The sequence below is a fragment of the Nicotiana attenuata genome, chromosome 11, assembly GCF_001879085.1.
Source record: "Nicotiana attenuata strain UT chromosome 11, NIATTr2, whole genome shotgun sequence".
NCBI lineage: Eukaryota > Viridiplantae > Streptophyta > Magnoliopsida > Solanales > Solanaceae > Nicotiana > Nicotiana attenuata.
Genome location: NC_031999.1, coordinates 41,866,180 through 41,884,515, shown reverse-complemented (window position 1 = coordinate 41,884,515; position 18,336 = coordinate 41,866,180). Strand labels below are relative to the sequence as shown.

Genomic DNA, 18,336 nt, shown 5'->3' with positions numbered 1-18,336 from the left:
ATTTTTTTTTCATTCAATGCCATACATAAATCTTTAGTTAATAAGGTCGTTTTGTGGTGCAAGTCTGCAATACCATTAGTTCCAAATAGGACCTTAATCGTTAGAAGCGTACATTTCTTTTAGCACAATAACTTGTCCCCCAATAGAAAATTTCATTGTTCCTTAGCCGAGGGTCTATCGGAAATACTTTCTCTATCTTCACAAGGTAGGGGTAAGATCTGCTATTCACATTACTCTCCCCAGATCCCGCTTATAAAATTACACTGAATTTATATTGTTGTTATTGTTCAAATTTTTGTTGGCCTGCATTTTGCCTATCTCGTTATCTTATGTCTTGTACAAAATTAAAGTCTCCCATCAAATTTTATTGATCATTCATACACAACAAAGCGAGTGATTTTATTTTGTGTCTCACACAACTTACACTAGTTGTGTGAGGCCTCTTTTTATCTCACATATTTGTGGACCCATATCTTATACATTTGGGTCCACAAAATTCTGAAATCCACACAGTGTGAGACAAAAAAGAAGCCTCACACAACTAGTGTCAGTTGTGTGAGGCACAAAATAAAATTTTTCCAACAAAGTAGGTACCTCTATGCATTAAAAAACTCGATAATACGTCTTAAAAGTTTGTAGACATGAACATATATTGGTGTAAAATAACATGTATATGTTTGTCACGATCCGGATTTCCCACCCTCGGAAGTCGTGATGGCGCCTACTCGTAGAAGCTAGGTAAGCCACGAAATTATGAATTCTTAACTCTTTTGTTTTAATCCTTTTTACAACATATATTAACAAGCGATAAACATTTAAATAACAACGGAATATGAGGTTTAAGCGGAAGACTTAGACAAAATGCACCAAAATGATAAAGAAATTCACATATGCCTCTACCCAGAAACTGGTGTCACATCATTCACGGACTACTAAGATTACTACATACAACTGTTTGAAAGAAAGTAACATTGTCTGTCTCGAATACAAGAGATAACAGAACATAATAAAAGATAGAGGAGACGCCGGGCCTGCGGACGCCTGCAGGGCTACCTCGGTGTCTCGGTGGACTGAAGGCTGGCTCCCGAACTACTGTTGTTGTCCCAGTGCTGCCTCGGTATCTGCACAGAGTGCAGAGTGTAGTATCAGCACAACCGACCCCATGTGCTGGTAAGTGTCTGGCCTAACCCCGGCGAGGTAGTGACGAGGCTAGGACCGGACTCCAGATAAACCTGTGCAGTTATATAATATATGCGGAAAATAAACAGGAATAAATAGTTTAAATGGGAGGGGGTACATGCTTCGGGGAAACATATCAAATCTAACAGAAATTTAATAAAATATGGAAGGACAATTCAATATCTACAACAAAGCAATAATACTACTATTGCGGCGTGCAACCCGATCCCTTATCATTTAACAATATTGCGGCGTGCAACCCGATCCACATATGTATAACAATGTTGCGGCGTGCAACCCGATCCAATATAATATCTGTTGCGGCGTGCAACCCGATCCAATATAATATCTGTTGCGGCATGCAACTCGATCCAATATAATATCTGTTGCGACGTGCAACCCGATCCACATATATATAATAATGTTGCGGCGCGCAACCCGATCCAGATATAATATCAACAGTGATCATAATAATAGTCCCGGCAAGGGATCAACAATAAACTACACGATCCCGGCAAGAAAATTCAACAGTACAAGTATATACGTCCCGGCAAGGGAGAATCAGCTATAACCAATCTTAACTCAACTCCTACTCATCTCAGTTATCACCATTTCTCAATCATAAGTAACTTCCACGAAAATAAACTAAGTCTTTACTCATTATCAAGAATTCACCCACTAAAGCATTCGTAGGATCATTTAAGAATACAACAAGTATCAATTTAGGACTCACGGTTATGCTCAACGCCAACGTATAGATACTCGTCACCATGCCTATACGTCGTACTCAACAAGAAGCAAATAGCAAATAGGACTCAACTCGTAATCCCTCAAGCTAAGGTTAGAACGAACACTTACCTCAAACTTCCACGGCCAACTCAAGCCTCAAATACCGCCTTTCCTTTCGAATTTGGCTCCAACACAATCGTATCTATGCATAATCGATTCAATAACATCAATAAATGCTAAACAATCCAATTTCAATGCTTAATTATAGCTTTCTAATCATTCTTCCCAAAAACCCAAAAATCGACCCTGGGCCCGCTTGGTCAAAACATGAGGTTCGGACCAAAATCAAATCACCCACGAGCCCAAATATATAATTATTTTCAGAATTCGATCCCAAAACGAGGTCTAAATCACAATTAATCAAAAAGCCCTAACTCTAAACCAAATCCCTAATTTTCTACCCTTATTCACATGATTTAAGCCTAGAAATCTAATGGGTGTTAATGGAAATTGAAGAAAATGAGTTAAAGATTACTTACCCAAGAGATTATGGTGAAGAATTGCTCCAAAAACCGCCTAAGAGCTTTGGAGAAGAAGAGGTTTGTGAAATTTTTATAAAATCCCATAAGTGTTCTGTTTTTTGGGCCTTTAAAATAACTGGGCGAAAATGTGCATCACGTTCGCGACAGACCCTTCGCGTTTGCGATGGGTCATGCTGCATAAGCCTTCGCGTTCGCGGACAATGGCTCGCGTTCGCGAAGTAGGAACTGCTCGAGCCTCGCGTTCGCGTTCGCGTTCAAGGGATCGAGTTCGCGTAGGGAAGTTTCCCCACCCCTGCCCAGGCCCACGTTGGCCTTCGCGTTCGCGTGGCCAGGCTCGCGTTCGGGAAGGGATGACCCCCCACTGCCTCGCGTTCGCGACCTGGGCTACGCGTTCGCGTAGAAGGATTTTCCTTCGACAAAATTAATGTATCGCGTTCGCGTGGGTTCTCCCGCGAACGCGAAGAAGAAAGTACCAGAATACCAGATCTGTTGTTTTCTGCAATTTTTCTTAAGTTCAAAACTTTCCGAAACACATCCGAGCCCTCGGGGCTCCTAACCAAACATAGGTACTAACTCAACAACATCATACGAACTTATCCGTGCAATCAAATCGCCAAAATAATCTCAATAACAACGAAGAATTTTTCTTTAACTTCATAAGACATCAACTTTAGCAATTTAGGTCCGAATCACGTTAAACGATGTCCGTTTTTCACCAAATTTCACAGAAACATCTTAAATCATATATAAGACCTGTACCGGGCGTCGGAACCAAAATACGGGCTCGATACTAACATGTTCTAATCAAATTTCATTTCAAATTTCCTTAAACAATTTCAAAAAACAATTTCCTTCAGAAATTCATTTCTCGGGCTTGGAACCTCGGAATTCGATTCCGGGCATACGCCCAGGTCCCATATTTTTCTACGGACCCTCCGGGACTGTCAAATCACGGGTCCGGGTCCGTTTACCCAAAACGTTGACCGAAGTCAAATTTATTCATTTTATAGTCAAAACTTATCATTTTTCACAGATTTTCACATTTAGGCTTTCCGGCTACGCGCCCGGACTACGCACGCAAATCGAGGTGATGCTAAGTGAGGTTTTCAGGGCCTCGAAAACACAAAATGTAGTTTAGAGACATGACGCAAATTGATCTGTACATCATCATTATAAGGAAAAAATATTGTGTTACATTAACAACTCATAAACAAAAAGACTTTAACATTAAAAAGATGGTCAAAGAACATATTTCATTCATGGTCGGTCTTTCTAAAAGTAGTGGTCTATAAAGGCATAATCGATGAATAACCTATGGGTCTATTCGAACTCTTGATTTTGCATAAAACTTGTATATATGTTAAAAATAATTATTAAATATGCAAAAGTGATAGAATTTGCACCCAGTAAATTAGATGAAAGTGATAGAACTGGGAATCTAAACCCATAAAATTCAAATCCTGGATCCATATTAAAAATCAAAAGAGTTTTACATGAACGTACTATCAATATCACTAGTTGGTGTAAGAATTTAACGTATAGATCCAAGAAAACGAAGACTATTCAATTTACTTGCATGAAAAGGGCAATCTCAGTAATTTTGCAGAAGATTGACAAAATCATGAAAGATTTACCCATCCTCCTTTATACATATAGCAGCTCATGATCAGTACCCTTATTTATATCTATATAATTTAGTTCAACTACCAATATATTACTCATTAGTGCAAGAATTGAACATATACATAGACAAGAAAATCAAGGCACTTTAAACTTGCATAAAGATGGCAATCAATAACACTCGACAAGATTGAGAAAACCAAGAAAATCAACCTTCCTCCCTCATAGGTTGCAGCTCATGACTAGCTACCACCATCACATTAATTTTACGTATGGTCACACAATGCTATCTACTACTATAACAATAAAAGTCGCCAATAAGAAAGGATGGTATTTTTAGGTAACAAACCACGCCAAGCAGGCTAATCCCGTAGCAAGAAAAAAAGCAGAAAGGAACCGGGGTGGCCTACAGACAACAACCGCAGCAGTCACTAGTTTGGACCCCTACCCCACAAAGTAGCTTGATGGCCGAACCACTCCCAAGGCGAATAGTGCCCTAGGGGCCGACCCGGCACCGACCGAAGAACGGAAGCGAAGCGCTATGCCAGGGTGGGGGGACGGAAAAAGAAACGGCTCCGAAGAAAAAAATTGGGGTACCCAATGCTTCTCCACACTCAACGAGATGCGCCAACCTCGGGATACTTTACCTGGAGATATCAGAAGTAAGAATGCTGACATGAGTAACGAAAAATCCTGTGAAAAACACGGTCGTCTGCTAGTGGAAGGTTTTCTGCGTTCAGTCAATCTATGCAGAGTGTAGAGCCTATACGGGGAATAAGATATAGTGATGCCAACAAATCTCTCTTCTATTACGAAGACCGCCCGGTCGTAAAGCTTATCCAGAAGATGTTTTATTTGCATTCACGCCTTTTGGAAAGACCGCCCACATTCGTCTCGACAATAGGATAGGGAAAGAAAATCCATAGACGAGACCAACTGGGACCGAACCTTTCTATCTTTTCTTTCTCTTTGCATAAAATTATTTTTCATCACATTAAAATAACTTAACTTTACCTACTGCAATAAAGTCACAAAATTTAACCTATCATAACGGTAAATAAAAAATTATTTCTCGTCTCATCAAAGTAATTGAACTTTACCTAATATAACGACAGAATACACCGATCAAGATGAATTTAATATTAAAGTGTGAGTCAAGATTTGTGACTTTACTGCTATCGTAAGTAAAGTTCAGTTACTAATTCTAATGCAAGAAAATATTAGTGATTTTACTGTTCTAGTAAAATGACATTCAGTGATCATACGTGAAATTAACCTTGTCGCTTCCCTCTTTAAAATCATGTCCCTCCACTTGATCAAGGACAAGTACTAAAGCCATGATGAATGCCCCATCAATACCAGCCTTGAGGCACAACAAGAAAACATCTTTGCCCATTACAACATTTGTGTCTGGCTCCATTTTTCTTTTGATTTCAGCTACAACCACTTTAGCTTCTTCACTCTGATCTGTTTTGGTAGGATTGTACAAGATGGTGCAGTTTCTTTGTATGTATGAGCCTTCAATGTTGAATTCTTGAATTGGATGATCAGTACTATTACTGTAGACTTGTGCTATTATATCATATTGTCCTATTATTGATGACTTGTAAATGCTGAAGTGGTTCTTGTCCTTCTTTTTTCTCTCCAAGAAATCCTTCCCACCTTTGATGAAGGCTTGGCTTCTAGAGTATTAAAATGGGGGAAAAGAAAAAGGAATTCAGCTTTAGAAAGAGGATTGAACTATGTTTTTGTTACTAGTATAACTCAAAATTTGTTGTAGCGTAAAGGGCAGCCCGGTGCACAAAATATTCCGCATCCACGTAGGGTTCGAAACAGGACCGCACCCCAAGGAGTGTGGTATAGACAGTCTACCCTGATACAAGGGTAAGTGGTAAAAAAGAGAAACTAATTTGAGTTCCCAGGGTTGTTTGATTATATTTTTCCAGTCCTTTTTATCTTCTGTCATTTAGACAAATAATTTTGGTCATGCATATTTGTTAGTACTTTACAAAATTAAGATTACATTAATTTTTATTTAATTCCACCCGTACTGCTCCAAGAAGCCATGTTACCATTAATTACTTATTTAAGAAAAATATAAAAATCAAACACCGCTCAACATAGCATTAAAAATCAAACTCCCGGCCCTTCTAAATTTGAAAACATTCTCTATACTATATTACTATTCGTCCACCTATTTTAGTCTTCTTTTGTTAATACTATACTGGACTGTATATTCCAAAAAAGTCAAACAATGTACTAATTCCTTGAATGTATATATACATATATTTATCCACCTTTAATCTTAAAAAGCAAAAACTCAGCACATAGCAATGGGCAACTATGTGTGATGACGTTACCCAATTATTAATATTATTATGCATCTATTTAACCAACAAAAAAAAGAGTGCTTCCTAACTAAACTAATAAGAACATTTTATCCGTTAGTTTCTAAAATAAAGTAAAACCAAAAGTCAATTTAAACAACAAATAAAGAACTTTTAAAAACTATCATTATTTCCGATGAATTGAGAATTTTGGAAAGAGAAAAAAACAAACGGGAGAAGACTAGAATTTGGCGATGAGAGAAATATTTTACTTTGTGTCTAACACAATTTATGTCACTCCAAAATATATAAGTCGTACGAGGTCAAAATAAAGTTACTTGTAATTTCCATAAAATCAAAAGAGTAATAAAAAAAGGAAAAAGAAATAGACCTTGCGGTGGAGAGTGACAAGAGAAGAGCCCGCTGAATCCATGAGAACGAGTTCTTCCTTGGGTCGTGAATCGGGGCAGTACGATTCGACCCGAAAAACGATTTCACCACCTGAATTGTAAACAATGAAGCCGTCACCAGGGTAGAACAATGAACTCTTATGAACTGTAAGATTTGTTTCATTTTCGAAGCAAAATCTCTCATTCATTATCCCTTTCTCACACCAAATAGAACTCATCCTTCAATTGTTCCTCCCCTTAATTAGAGATTTCAGGTTGTAATAGAGAATACGAATTCGAATAGACTTTATACGTCGCAAATTCAAATTAATTAAACCGCATCTTGATACCAAACGTGGCCAAAAATCTTCAAATTCCAAATGAAAAAATCAATTGCAAAATGAATCAATCAATTATTCAATATGAATCCTCGGGTTGAGAGATGAGACGGAATGGAGTGTATTGTGAGGAGGGAGTTAATGGTATCAGCATTATATATTTTTCTTTTTTGATTATTTTATTCATTGACGGTGGTGGGATGTCAACTTTGAATTAATCTCTGAAGTGATATTTTGACATGGATGTTTGTCTCTATAATTGAATAAATATAATTCTCCCCATTTAACGATGTTTATCCAATTAGCTGCAAAAGTTTCATGCGTTAGTAAATAGTCGAGCGGTCTTTTTATACCAGTAATATTAGTACGTATACTTATATTTTCTTATTCTTAGGATTCGACTATTACTTATTATATTTTTTCGCTTTGATGATCTTATTATCTTCTTGTTGTTGCTGCTTCTTTTTTGTAATGCTTGAATGAAAATTAATGGCAAAAGAAAGAAATTCGAGCTTTTATTGATGAAAATAACTGTGTTACAACTCAGTAGTACAATCAAGCTAGGATCTCAAGCTTGGAACTCGAACTTCAATGGTGGATTACCTGAGAAATAAAAAATGAAGTGAGAGAGAGAAGAGAAGAGAGGAACGAAGAAAAGAGGAGGGAAATGAATTACCAGATAATTTTGCATGTCTATCTCTGTCCAGCTCTTAGGAATATAAAGCCCAATTTGTTACAACACAGCCCACTACTAACTAATTCTGTTACAACCCACTAACTAACTAACAGCCCATTATCCATCCTTTGTAAGAACTAATCTAGGCCCTTTATTTAGTAAGCTAACTTCTAATCCCATCCATTCAATTCATGCAGCTAACACAACACGTGTAAAATCTGAAGGTCTAATAAACTGCCACGTCACTCTTCTCATTTTTATCTTTTAAACGTTTCTTCAGCTCACTTTCCAAATCTGAACCCTAATTTTACTCCTTTCCCAATTTAGAGATAGTCTCCTTCAGACATAACAATACCCCCTTGTCCAAATCGGCCTTGTCCTCAAGGCCGGAGTTGAGCCACAAAGTCAGGAAACTGGCCCTTGATGTACCCCCAGTCTTCCCAAGTCGCTTCATCAGCTCCCAGGTTCGACCACTGAACAAGAACCTTGACTGTTGCCGCATTATTAACCTTGACGATGCGTCGCTGGAGAATGGCCACTGGTTGAACCATCAAGCGTCCGTCTTGTCCACAACTAGGAGGTTGGAGTTGAGCCACCACATCAGGTCCTATGCGTTTCTTGAGGTGGGATACGTGAAACACTGGGTGGATCTGAGAGCATGTTGGAAGCTCTAAGCGGTAAGCCACTGTACCTATCTTCTGTGTGATTTTATAGGGACCATAGTATTTAGCACCGAGTTTCAAATTTTTTCTGACTGCTACTGAAGCTTGCCTGTAGGGTTGTAGCTTTAAGTAAAGCCAATCTCCCGCATTTAAACTTCTGTCGGTCCTATTTTTATCTGCAAAGAACTTCATTCGAGCCTGAGCCATTTGTAGATTTTCTTTCAAATGTTGTAACATAGTCTGTCTTTGAGCAAGTTTAGCCCCTACAGTAGTGTGAGTGGAGTGTGGTAGGGAGCCCATGTGAATCTGAGGAGGTGGGTAACCATAAACAACCTCAAATGGGGTGGCTTTAAGGGATGTGTGGTAGTTAGTGTTGTACCACCACTCAGCTAATGGAAGCCACTTGAGCCAGTGATTAGGATTGTAAAAAATCATGGCCCTGAGGTAAAGGATTCTAGGCACCTATGAAACCTCTCCGTTTGACCATCTGACTGGGGGTGATAGGAAGTAGACATGTTGAGTTTGGTTCCCATGGATCTAAACATTTGCTGCCAGAATTGACTAGTGAATAGGGGATCTCTGTCAGTTACTATGGATTTGGGCAGACCATGTAACTTATACACCTCCTTTAAGAAAATATCTGCAACCTCCTTAGCTGTGTAAGGGTGTTTGAGAGGAATAAAATGGCCATATTTAGTAAGTGTGTCTACCACCACCAAAATAGAATTTTTGTGCTCAGAGTGAGGCAGGCCTTCAATGAAATCCATGGCTATATCTTGCCATGGTCCTTCAGGGATGGGTAAGGGTTGTAATAAGCCTGGATAATGCACATGTTCAGTCTTTACCCTTTGGCATACATCACACTCAGCAACCCATTTATGTATGTCTTCCTTCATCTTTGGCCAGTAGAATCCCATCTGAACTCTCCTGTATGTACCATGCTGACCAGAGTGACCCCCAAGGGTGACTGATGGAACACCCGAAAGATTTTAGTCCTGAGATCAATATTTCTTCCCACCCAAATTTTCTGTTTAAATCTGATGATTCCCTGTTGTAAGGAGAGGTCTGGTTTGTTGAGAGGGTTGGTGATCAACTCAGTTACCAAATGTAAAGTCCATAGGGTCATGTTCATAACTCTGTACAATCTCCTCCATCCAAGTTGGATTGGTAGTAGTGATGGCACATAAGGAGGACTCTTCTTCTCCTCTTCTAGATAGTGCATCTGCAACCCTGTTCTCTGTTCCCTTCTTGTACTGGACTTCATAGTCTAAACCAAGTAGCTTGGCCAGACCTCTTTGTTGGAATGCAGTGGTCACCCTTTGCTCTAACAGATACTTTAAGCTTTGGTGATCTGTTCTACTAATAAAATGCCCCCTGTATATAGTGTCTCCACTTATCTACAGCTGATAGAACAACCATGTAGTCCTTTTCATAGGTAGACAAGCCTATGTGTCTAGGACCAAGGGCCTTGCTGAAGAATGCAAGAGGTTTGCCTTCTTGCACTAGTATAGCCCCCACCCCTGTTGAGCATGCATCAGTCTCCACAATAAAGGTCTTTGTGAAATCTGCCAGGGCTAACACATGTGCAGAAGACATTGCCTGCTTCAATGCTGAGAAGGCAGTGTCAGCTTCTATAGACCACTGGAAGGAATTCTTCTTCAGTAGACTGGTTAGGGGTCTACTGATAACACCATAAGATTGTACAAACCTCCTGTAGTAGCCTATTAGACCCAGAAAACCCCTTAGAGCTTTGATGGATTTAGGCACAGGCCAATTAGTCATAGCCTCTATTTTGGAAGGATCTGTAGCTACACCTTCCCCAGCATTACAACAAAAAGGGGCTTTAGCGGCAATAAAAAAGGTCATTGGCGGCAATAACAATTGCCGCTATACCATATACCAGCCATTGATGTTTAGCCGCTGATATTGGGGTCGGCAAAGCCTTTAGCGGCGTTTCTCACAAAAGCTGGTAAAGGTGTGACTTATTGCCGCTAAATATGATTTGCTTTAACGGCAATTGTTTGCGGCAATTATGATGGCTGCTAAATCCAATCTAAAAACGGCTACTAATGCTCTTTTACGTCCATTTTTATAGCCGCTAAATTCAAAACATTTGTCGCTATAGGTCCATAGCTTTAGCGGTAATTGTTTTGTGGCAATTAGAATAGCTATAATATTTCTTCTGAAAACGAATTAGTATCCCTTTTAGCATCCATTTTAATGGCTAGTAAATTCAATTAAATTGCCGCTAAAAATCATTTTTAACAACAATTATAATGGCTACAATATCCCCTGTGGAAACATCATAATTTGCCCTTTTAGCATCTATTTTTGTAGCCAGTATATTCTGTTAAATTGTCACTAAGTCACAAGCTAAAACGACAATAGTTTAGCCACCATTAATAATAGCTACTACATTCATTCAAAAAATGATCCAAATAATAAAACATAATAATATTGATTCATAAAAACATAATGTATCTCGTTAAATCTTAACAAACAAAAGGAAGTACAAATCCAAAATAGTAATATCACGGTAACTTAAAAAATAAACTTATATTGTTTGAAGCAAATAGCTATTGTCATTATATAACTAATCCTAACAAATAATAGTCTTCAAATAATTTCTGCAATGCTTCATCATTTAGAAATCTTCCACCGGCTAAATTATCGATCATCAGACTGTATGACCTGGAATTACAAAATAACTATGTCAATAGATGAAATATAATAGTCTTCAACTGGGATGTTTATCGAGCAAACATTGACCCAAGCTAAAGTTGTTTTACTGTAGAATGACAGTTCCATTTTTTCTATAGAATAAGACATAACAAATCCGACCGAAACAAATCAAACTATAATAGTGTAGATAAGAAGTAAATCAGAGGAATTTGCAAGATATCAAGCAAATCAGAAAAAGATTTAAGCTTTCAAAAGTGTGCAAGATCTCCAGGGCAATAAGGCTGAAAACCACTCCAACTAGTTTCTCATGTATTATCCAGAAAGTTACGCCACGATAAAATGACTATGATTTTTGTGATAATCAGTCCTATCCAGATAAAGGTTCCTAGTCAGTAGCGACTTAATCTACAGATAAAGAAGGTTAAACATTTCGTTTCTTTCTAAGGACATCCCTTCTATATGGTATATTAGTATCAGCATGACAAAAAGTACACTTCACAGATATGATTATTCTCTCCAAAAACAGGATTAATTGTAATTTCTTCAAGACCTCAAGGGCTGTGACAAACCAGGATAGCTCATAAATACCATATAAATTTCAAATTGATGAAATAATAATCAACAGTTCAAACAAACAAAAGCATTGATTCAATTCAAACTTCTTTATTTCTTATAGCAACAAACCAATCCAGGTTGTCTACCCTAATGTTTGAACACTTTCTATGAGCTTGTAAATTGTTTCATGAAGTGGTAAGATTCAGCACGCTGCAAGAATCAAATAGATCTCACCAACCATCATCATATCCAAAACAACCATGCTTAGAGACACCATGAAAGCTATCATTATGGCCAATGGTAGGTTTATTAAGTGTAGATACATTATCAAAATCCAATTAGTGACACCAGTAAAACCTAAAGGTGAGAATATCACTGTACTAGATGCTCCGACTCCTAATGGAAATCGAGCTATGTTTGCACTGATGGACAGAGAAGAAGAGATCTGCAACACAGAATCAACAGAACTAATGAACATGCAAGGGTTTGAGGAAGTGGCTAGATCAATATGTCCTGAAAGAGGATCTACTCCCTTTTCTTCTCCTATTTTTGTTACAAACAAACTGCAAGATGTAGTAGTACATGAGGAACCCACAGCACTTATGTTAATTCACTGAGTTAACTTGGCCAAATACTGTTATGACAGATTTTGCTGCAAACGTCGGAACATAACAGCAAGAGGAAAATAGGAAGCATCTTCGGACAACAAAATTTACTAATTAGTCCCAACTTAAGTAATTACAATTGATATATAGTTATCATTAATGTCAGATTGTCAAGTGTAAAGAAATTAAACTCGGACAACAAAATGACGTGCACGTGTATATCATCAAGGGGATGCACAGTTGTTGTAGTAATAGCACTCAACTTTCCATTATCTCACTGCCTATCAGCCCTTAATTTTACCTTTTCTACAGCTGTTGCTTTTTATTCTTCTTCTTTCTGTGTTTCCTTAAGGGCCATGCACTACAATATGGCCAAAGGAAAATTAGCTTTAGTTGATACCACATTGGCTAAACAAAACCGAACACACAAGACAAGGTGCTTACTTTTTCCTTCTTCAGTAAATCTACTATGTAAAGAAATACATGATAAGGTGTTCTATATGAGTTCATTACTACCTGAAAAAGAAATAAAATCATGAATAGTACAAAGACAAAGAAGGAATGAAATCCTAAATAATACAAAGACAAGTGATCAGGAACCGATACTTTTGATTGGACAAAAGAAAATAGAAATTCAGGATAAATGCATCAGTGAAATAAACAAATTGCAACTGACAAAAGCTGATAATACAAGACAACTATAAAAAAAGTTAGGATTGGATGGAGTGAAAATCTTCAAACACGCAGTAAACACTCAGTCATGTTGAACAACCAAAGTCACTGCGGCAAAAAGTTCTATTGATCAACTAAGGTTATATTATTTAGAACTCCACAAAGAACTAACAACCTGTAAAACAGTGACAAACCACATATAGACAAACACAAAAGGTTACGAATTTCAGACATCCAAAGTGCCCTAGAAAACAAGTAAGCAAGAGTATAACACGTGAACTGGTTGCGTAATAGAGAGAACTGAGGATATACCTTTGCAGTTGTCCAAAACTGAGCAAAATCAGCTACCCACAGATTGCGGTCATCCACTAAGATGAGGCACAAATACCAGCAACAAATGGGTCAATTGCCAAACAAAACTGCATCTGTAGTTAGTAAACTGAAGGCAGTGTAACGCACTGCATCACCACTTTATCTATAATTAAACTATGGTTTAACTTTTAACTAAACAATTTAGCATGACTCGAGAACCAATGTGCTAGCTATTATCAAGAAACCTATGACACACTGTTTGCCTTTGAGTTTCCTAATCCAACAAAAGTGGAGGTTTTCTTTAGCAACAAAGGACATGACAAAACAGCTGATAGCAGTGTGCATTCATATCACAGGCAAATTTCAATGATATCTCACAGACATATTAAACAAAAGAATTATCATTCAGCTGTAAGATGGAACATTGATGCAAATTACTCCAAATGTCGGGTTTAGATCAACTTCTCAAGAATTAAAACTATTCAGAGCAACAATATAGCTATAGTTCTTAACTTTAATTCTTAATACTTTTTTTTAGCTATGACTCCTCAAGATTTGTTTATTCTTTTCAGATCTACCGTATGCAGAGATTATATTTCATTCTCTTGAGGTAAAGAGTTCAACAATCTAAAGAAAATGACTATAAAATCAAATAAAAATAAATTCTCCAGAAAACCAATAATAATCCATAAAGCACCTGATGTAGAAAATTGTTTGAAAAAAATCTCTAACAGATATTTGCAATTTATAAAAATACATAAAACAAAGAAATTAAACAATTAAAAAACAAATAGAGATAATAACAGACCTTGAGCTCAGAGGCCTCTTGGCTTCTTCAATTTCAGAAAAATAGCTTCTTAGAGGCTCCTATACTCCGACGAGTGTCGACGAAGAAGAAGAAGCGCGGTACCTATTTTAGCATATGTCAACGGCAATGTTGACATTGTGAAGCTGTTTGGTATGTATAATCAACCAATTTTTGTAGATCTATTCTACTTCTACATTGAGCCACTTTTCCTCTTCATCTTGCTGTAATCTTGAATATTGAGTAAAACTTGTCTAAATCGTTGTTACCTTCCTTTGTGATATTTCTCTCTGCAATGAAGAACGTACCTCTAATTTCAGTTAGCTTTTAGTTAAAAGAGGAAGAACATGAAGTATCAGACTAATTGAGTGAACAGGAAATAGAGAGATGAATTTTGGGTGATAGGGTTTCAGTGAAGATTCATTGTTCATTCCTCTTTTTCTGGATAAAAAAGGAATAAAAGAATGACTAATTAATTATTATGAATATTAAGGAGGGAAATGAAAAACAATTTGGAGGGAGTGTAAAAAAAATCCCGCTCTTGGACTTGTTAAGAATTTAGTAAAAGGCATAAGGTTTGGTAGCCATTATAAGTCAATTGTTGGGAAAAAGTATTTATTCTCGGCAAATAATCAATTGCCGGTAACATTGGCGTTTACATAATAAATTAGCAGCAAATATGTTATTGCCATTATATGATTGCCGCTAAAAGCCTATTTTGTGGTAGTGATATTGATACATTTAGATGAACTAATGACTGTAACGCATTTCAAAGCCATTGCAGCTCTCTCATATTGGAATTTTGAGGGTCCTCCTCAAAATTCTGCCCCAGTTTGGTAGATGACCTTTTGTCCATTTGCGGACAATAGGCCTTGCTGAACCTTCTTCGAAATTTTGAGAATCCTTCTCAAAATTCTGCCCCAGTTTCTTAACTGATTACTGACTTTCTGGCATGCGATGGCGTTGGCTGGACTTGCTCCGGAATTTTGAGGGTCCTCTTCAAAATTCTGCCCCAGTTTCTGAGCTAGGGAGAAATGGAAATTTTATTATGATATGACCAAACCCATAAGGCTGCCTACGTATCCCCTCTTAAATGGGAATCAAGTCAAGCGTAGTTCAATTACATCATATGAAAAATGTAGATAATCTAAGCATTGTATCTCTTGACTGTGTCTGAATTAATCGGTTTTGGCCAGATTTCTCCATCCATTTCTACAAGTATAAGTGCTCCTCCTGTCAGTACCCTATGAACCATGTACGGGGCTTGCCAGTTATGAGAGAATTTGCCTTTGGCTTCATCTTGATGTGGGAAGATTTTCTTCAATACCAGCTGCCCTGGTGCGAACTATCTTGGTTTGACCCTTTTGTTGAAAGCTCTAGACATTCTGTTCTGGTAAAGTTGGCCATGACATACTGCGTTCATCCTCTTTCCATCGATAAGGGCCAATTGTTCATAGCGACCCCTTATCCACTCTACATCGCTGAGTTCAGCTTCCTGTATGACTCTTAGAGAAGGAATCTCCACCTCGGCTGGGATGACAGCCTCGGTACCATAAACCAGCATGTAGGGAGTTGCCCTGGTTGATGTGCGAACCGTAGTGCGATATCCCAGTAAAGCAAAAGGTAACTTATCATGCCATTATTTGTGGTTCTCTACCATTTTCCTTAGTATCTTCTTGATGTTTTTGTTGGCAGCTTCTACGGCTCCATTCATCTGAGGTCTGTACGCTTTGGAATTCTTGTGCTTGATTTTGAAAGTTTCGCACATAGCTTTCATCATATCACTATTGAGATTGGCGGCGTTATCAGTAATAATGGACTCAGGAACTCCGAATTGGCAAACAATACGATCCCTGACAAAATCTACGATGACTTTCTTGGTTGCAGCTTTGTAAGATGCAGCATCTACCCATTTTGTGAAATAGTCAATGGCGACCAGAATAAACCTGTGCCCGTTTGAAGCAGTGAGCTCGATTGGACCAATAACATCTTTCCCCAGACGTCGAATGGCCAAGGTGAGCTTGTTACATTGAGCTCATTTGGCGGCACGTTTATCATATCGGCATGCACTTGACATTGAAAGCATTTGCGGACATACTGAATACAATTTGTCTCCATGGTCATCCAAAAGTAATTGGCCCTGAGTATCTTCTTAGCCAAGACGAAACCATTCATGTGTGGGCCACAGGTCCCGGCATGCACATCCTCAAGTAGCTTAGAAGCTTCCTTTGCGTCGACACACCTTAGTAAACCCAAATCAGGAGTTCTTCTGTACAAGTTCCCTCCGCTGTGGAAGAAGTGATTTGACAATCTCCAGGGTGTGCGTTTCTGAGTGTGATTTGCATGTTCCGGGTAGCCATAACCATAATCCAAGATGTAATTACATGATATACCACATATCTCGCATAGTCGTAGCAATAATTCCCGATCACAATAGCTGCTCAAAATCAAACCTGATACCGGTAACAGAACTCATATCAGTTAAAACCTTGTTCTAAACCTTTGTACACTGCCAATGATGAAAGAAACACACAGAGACTCATAACCACCTATCTAATCAACGAGCCATGAAGCCCTCTCACCAAACAAGAACCATAGCCTAAATTCTAAGCTGACTAGTGACATCATCACATCTCCAAACATACCTTACTCAATCCTGATAGTGCTCATTTCAGGTTCAATAACCTTATCTCACTCAGTACAAACTATTCGACCAACATGTCACACTAATAACACCTAGAGCTATATACCATGCAATTTGTGCACCAATAAGCAAAACTCATATTCACCCAAACATGGAAAACGACTCAAATGAGAGAACCGCCCCGCAAACTCAACAAGTACCACCACAAACACAATGCTATGAGCCCATCACATATAGTAGAACCAAGACACACGAGCCTATCACGAAGGATCATATCCTAACATAATTTCTCTGCAATGTGTGGCCCATCCAAACACCGGTCCATATGAAATACCTCAAGCCACATTGCTCAAAATTAACAACCACACACAATTCGACATTAAGTACACGAAGTGCATGACCATAACCACGGAGAAGTGAGTAACACAATATACCACATCCTAGACAGACCAAAACCAAGGGGCAATCAACCATGTAACACCCCAATTACCATCTCGCTCAAATTTTGCCACAAAGCCCACACAGAAATGCATCCAGTATGCTAATAACCAACAGATCACAACCCATTGTAGCATAGAAGAGTAACACATAGAACATATCGGAACATGAACATGCTTAACCCCAACTAAATGACACACCCCTCAACAATAACAGTGTTGAGTATAGAAATCTGATATGATGTAGAATACATATCCTCATTAGGCCTACTAATGGGCCCCTAAATCAACTCCGGTCACCATAATTAGATAAATAACTCCCAAAAGTCCACAACCTAACCATAACACATACTATTAGTTGTCTAACTTTGACTATACCTTCACTGTCCGCAACCAAGGAACAATCTGCCTCTAAGAACTCCCTGTCTCCAAATCCCTGGAATACCATAATTACCATATTCGATCCAAACTCGACCACTCAAGTGATTGACACATTCTTCATACACAATAATTCCACGATAAATACTTTCATAATTCTTTCGTGCCACAAAGCAAAATCTGAATATTAGCAGTCGTTCAACCAGGCGAGTACCGCAATACCAATGAAGCATCCGTAAGTTAAAACACAATGCGTCTTCTGAAATGTGTGCCCTTCTCAGGTAATACCAAGTAGTACTAGCATTCATCTAAACATTTGGACTCATCCATGCTGTCTTAGAATTCGTGACCTTCCCTTCAAAATCGAGCCACAACCATGTACATGCAAAATTCAATCCTACACGACGCACCACATCTATCATGCCATCGTATGAAAACACGAGAAGCACATTATCAACCATGAGTCACAAGCATATTAGATACACAATTAGCTAGAAACCTTCCACCTGATCCTATTCAGGAAAAATAACAATGCATAACAAACTCCCCATGCCTGTAGAAAATATCTATCCCAAGATGTAGTAGAAATCATCGAGAACTCTACGAAGCCCATTTTCACATAACCAAGCCATCATAATTGAATCCCTCTAACTCAATCAAGTCACGCTGGTCGCCAAACCCAAGAGTATTGCCACAAAATACCTGCAGAAACTCACCACATCATAAGAACACAAAGAACCGATTATACCCATGACCATGTTGATCCAATCTATCACCAAGCTGT

The 18,336-nt window shown here is 38.3% G+C and overlaps 1 protein-coding gene across 1 annotated transcript; it reads right to left on the bottom strand.

The window, feature by feature from the left end:
* Window positions 5,190-7,319, bottom strand: LOC109234388 (protein LURP-one-related 5-like). Its single transcript, XM_019400366.1, has 2 exons — window positions 6,789-7,319; window positions 5,190-5,752 (listed from the first exon to the last, which is right to left on the bottom strand). The coding sequence occupies exons 1-2, from the start codon at window positions 6,989-6,991 to the stop codon at window positions 5,323-5,325; spliced, it is 633 nt and encodes a 210-aa protein (XP_019255911.1). The 5' UTR covers window positions 6,992-7,319; the 3' UTR covers window positions 5,190-5,322.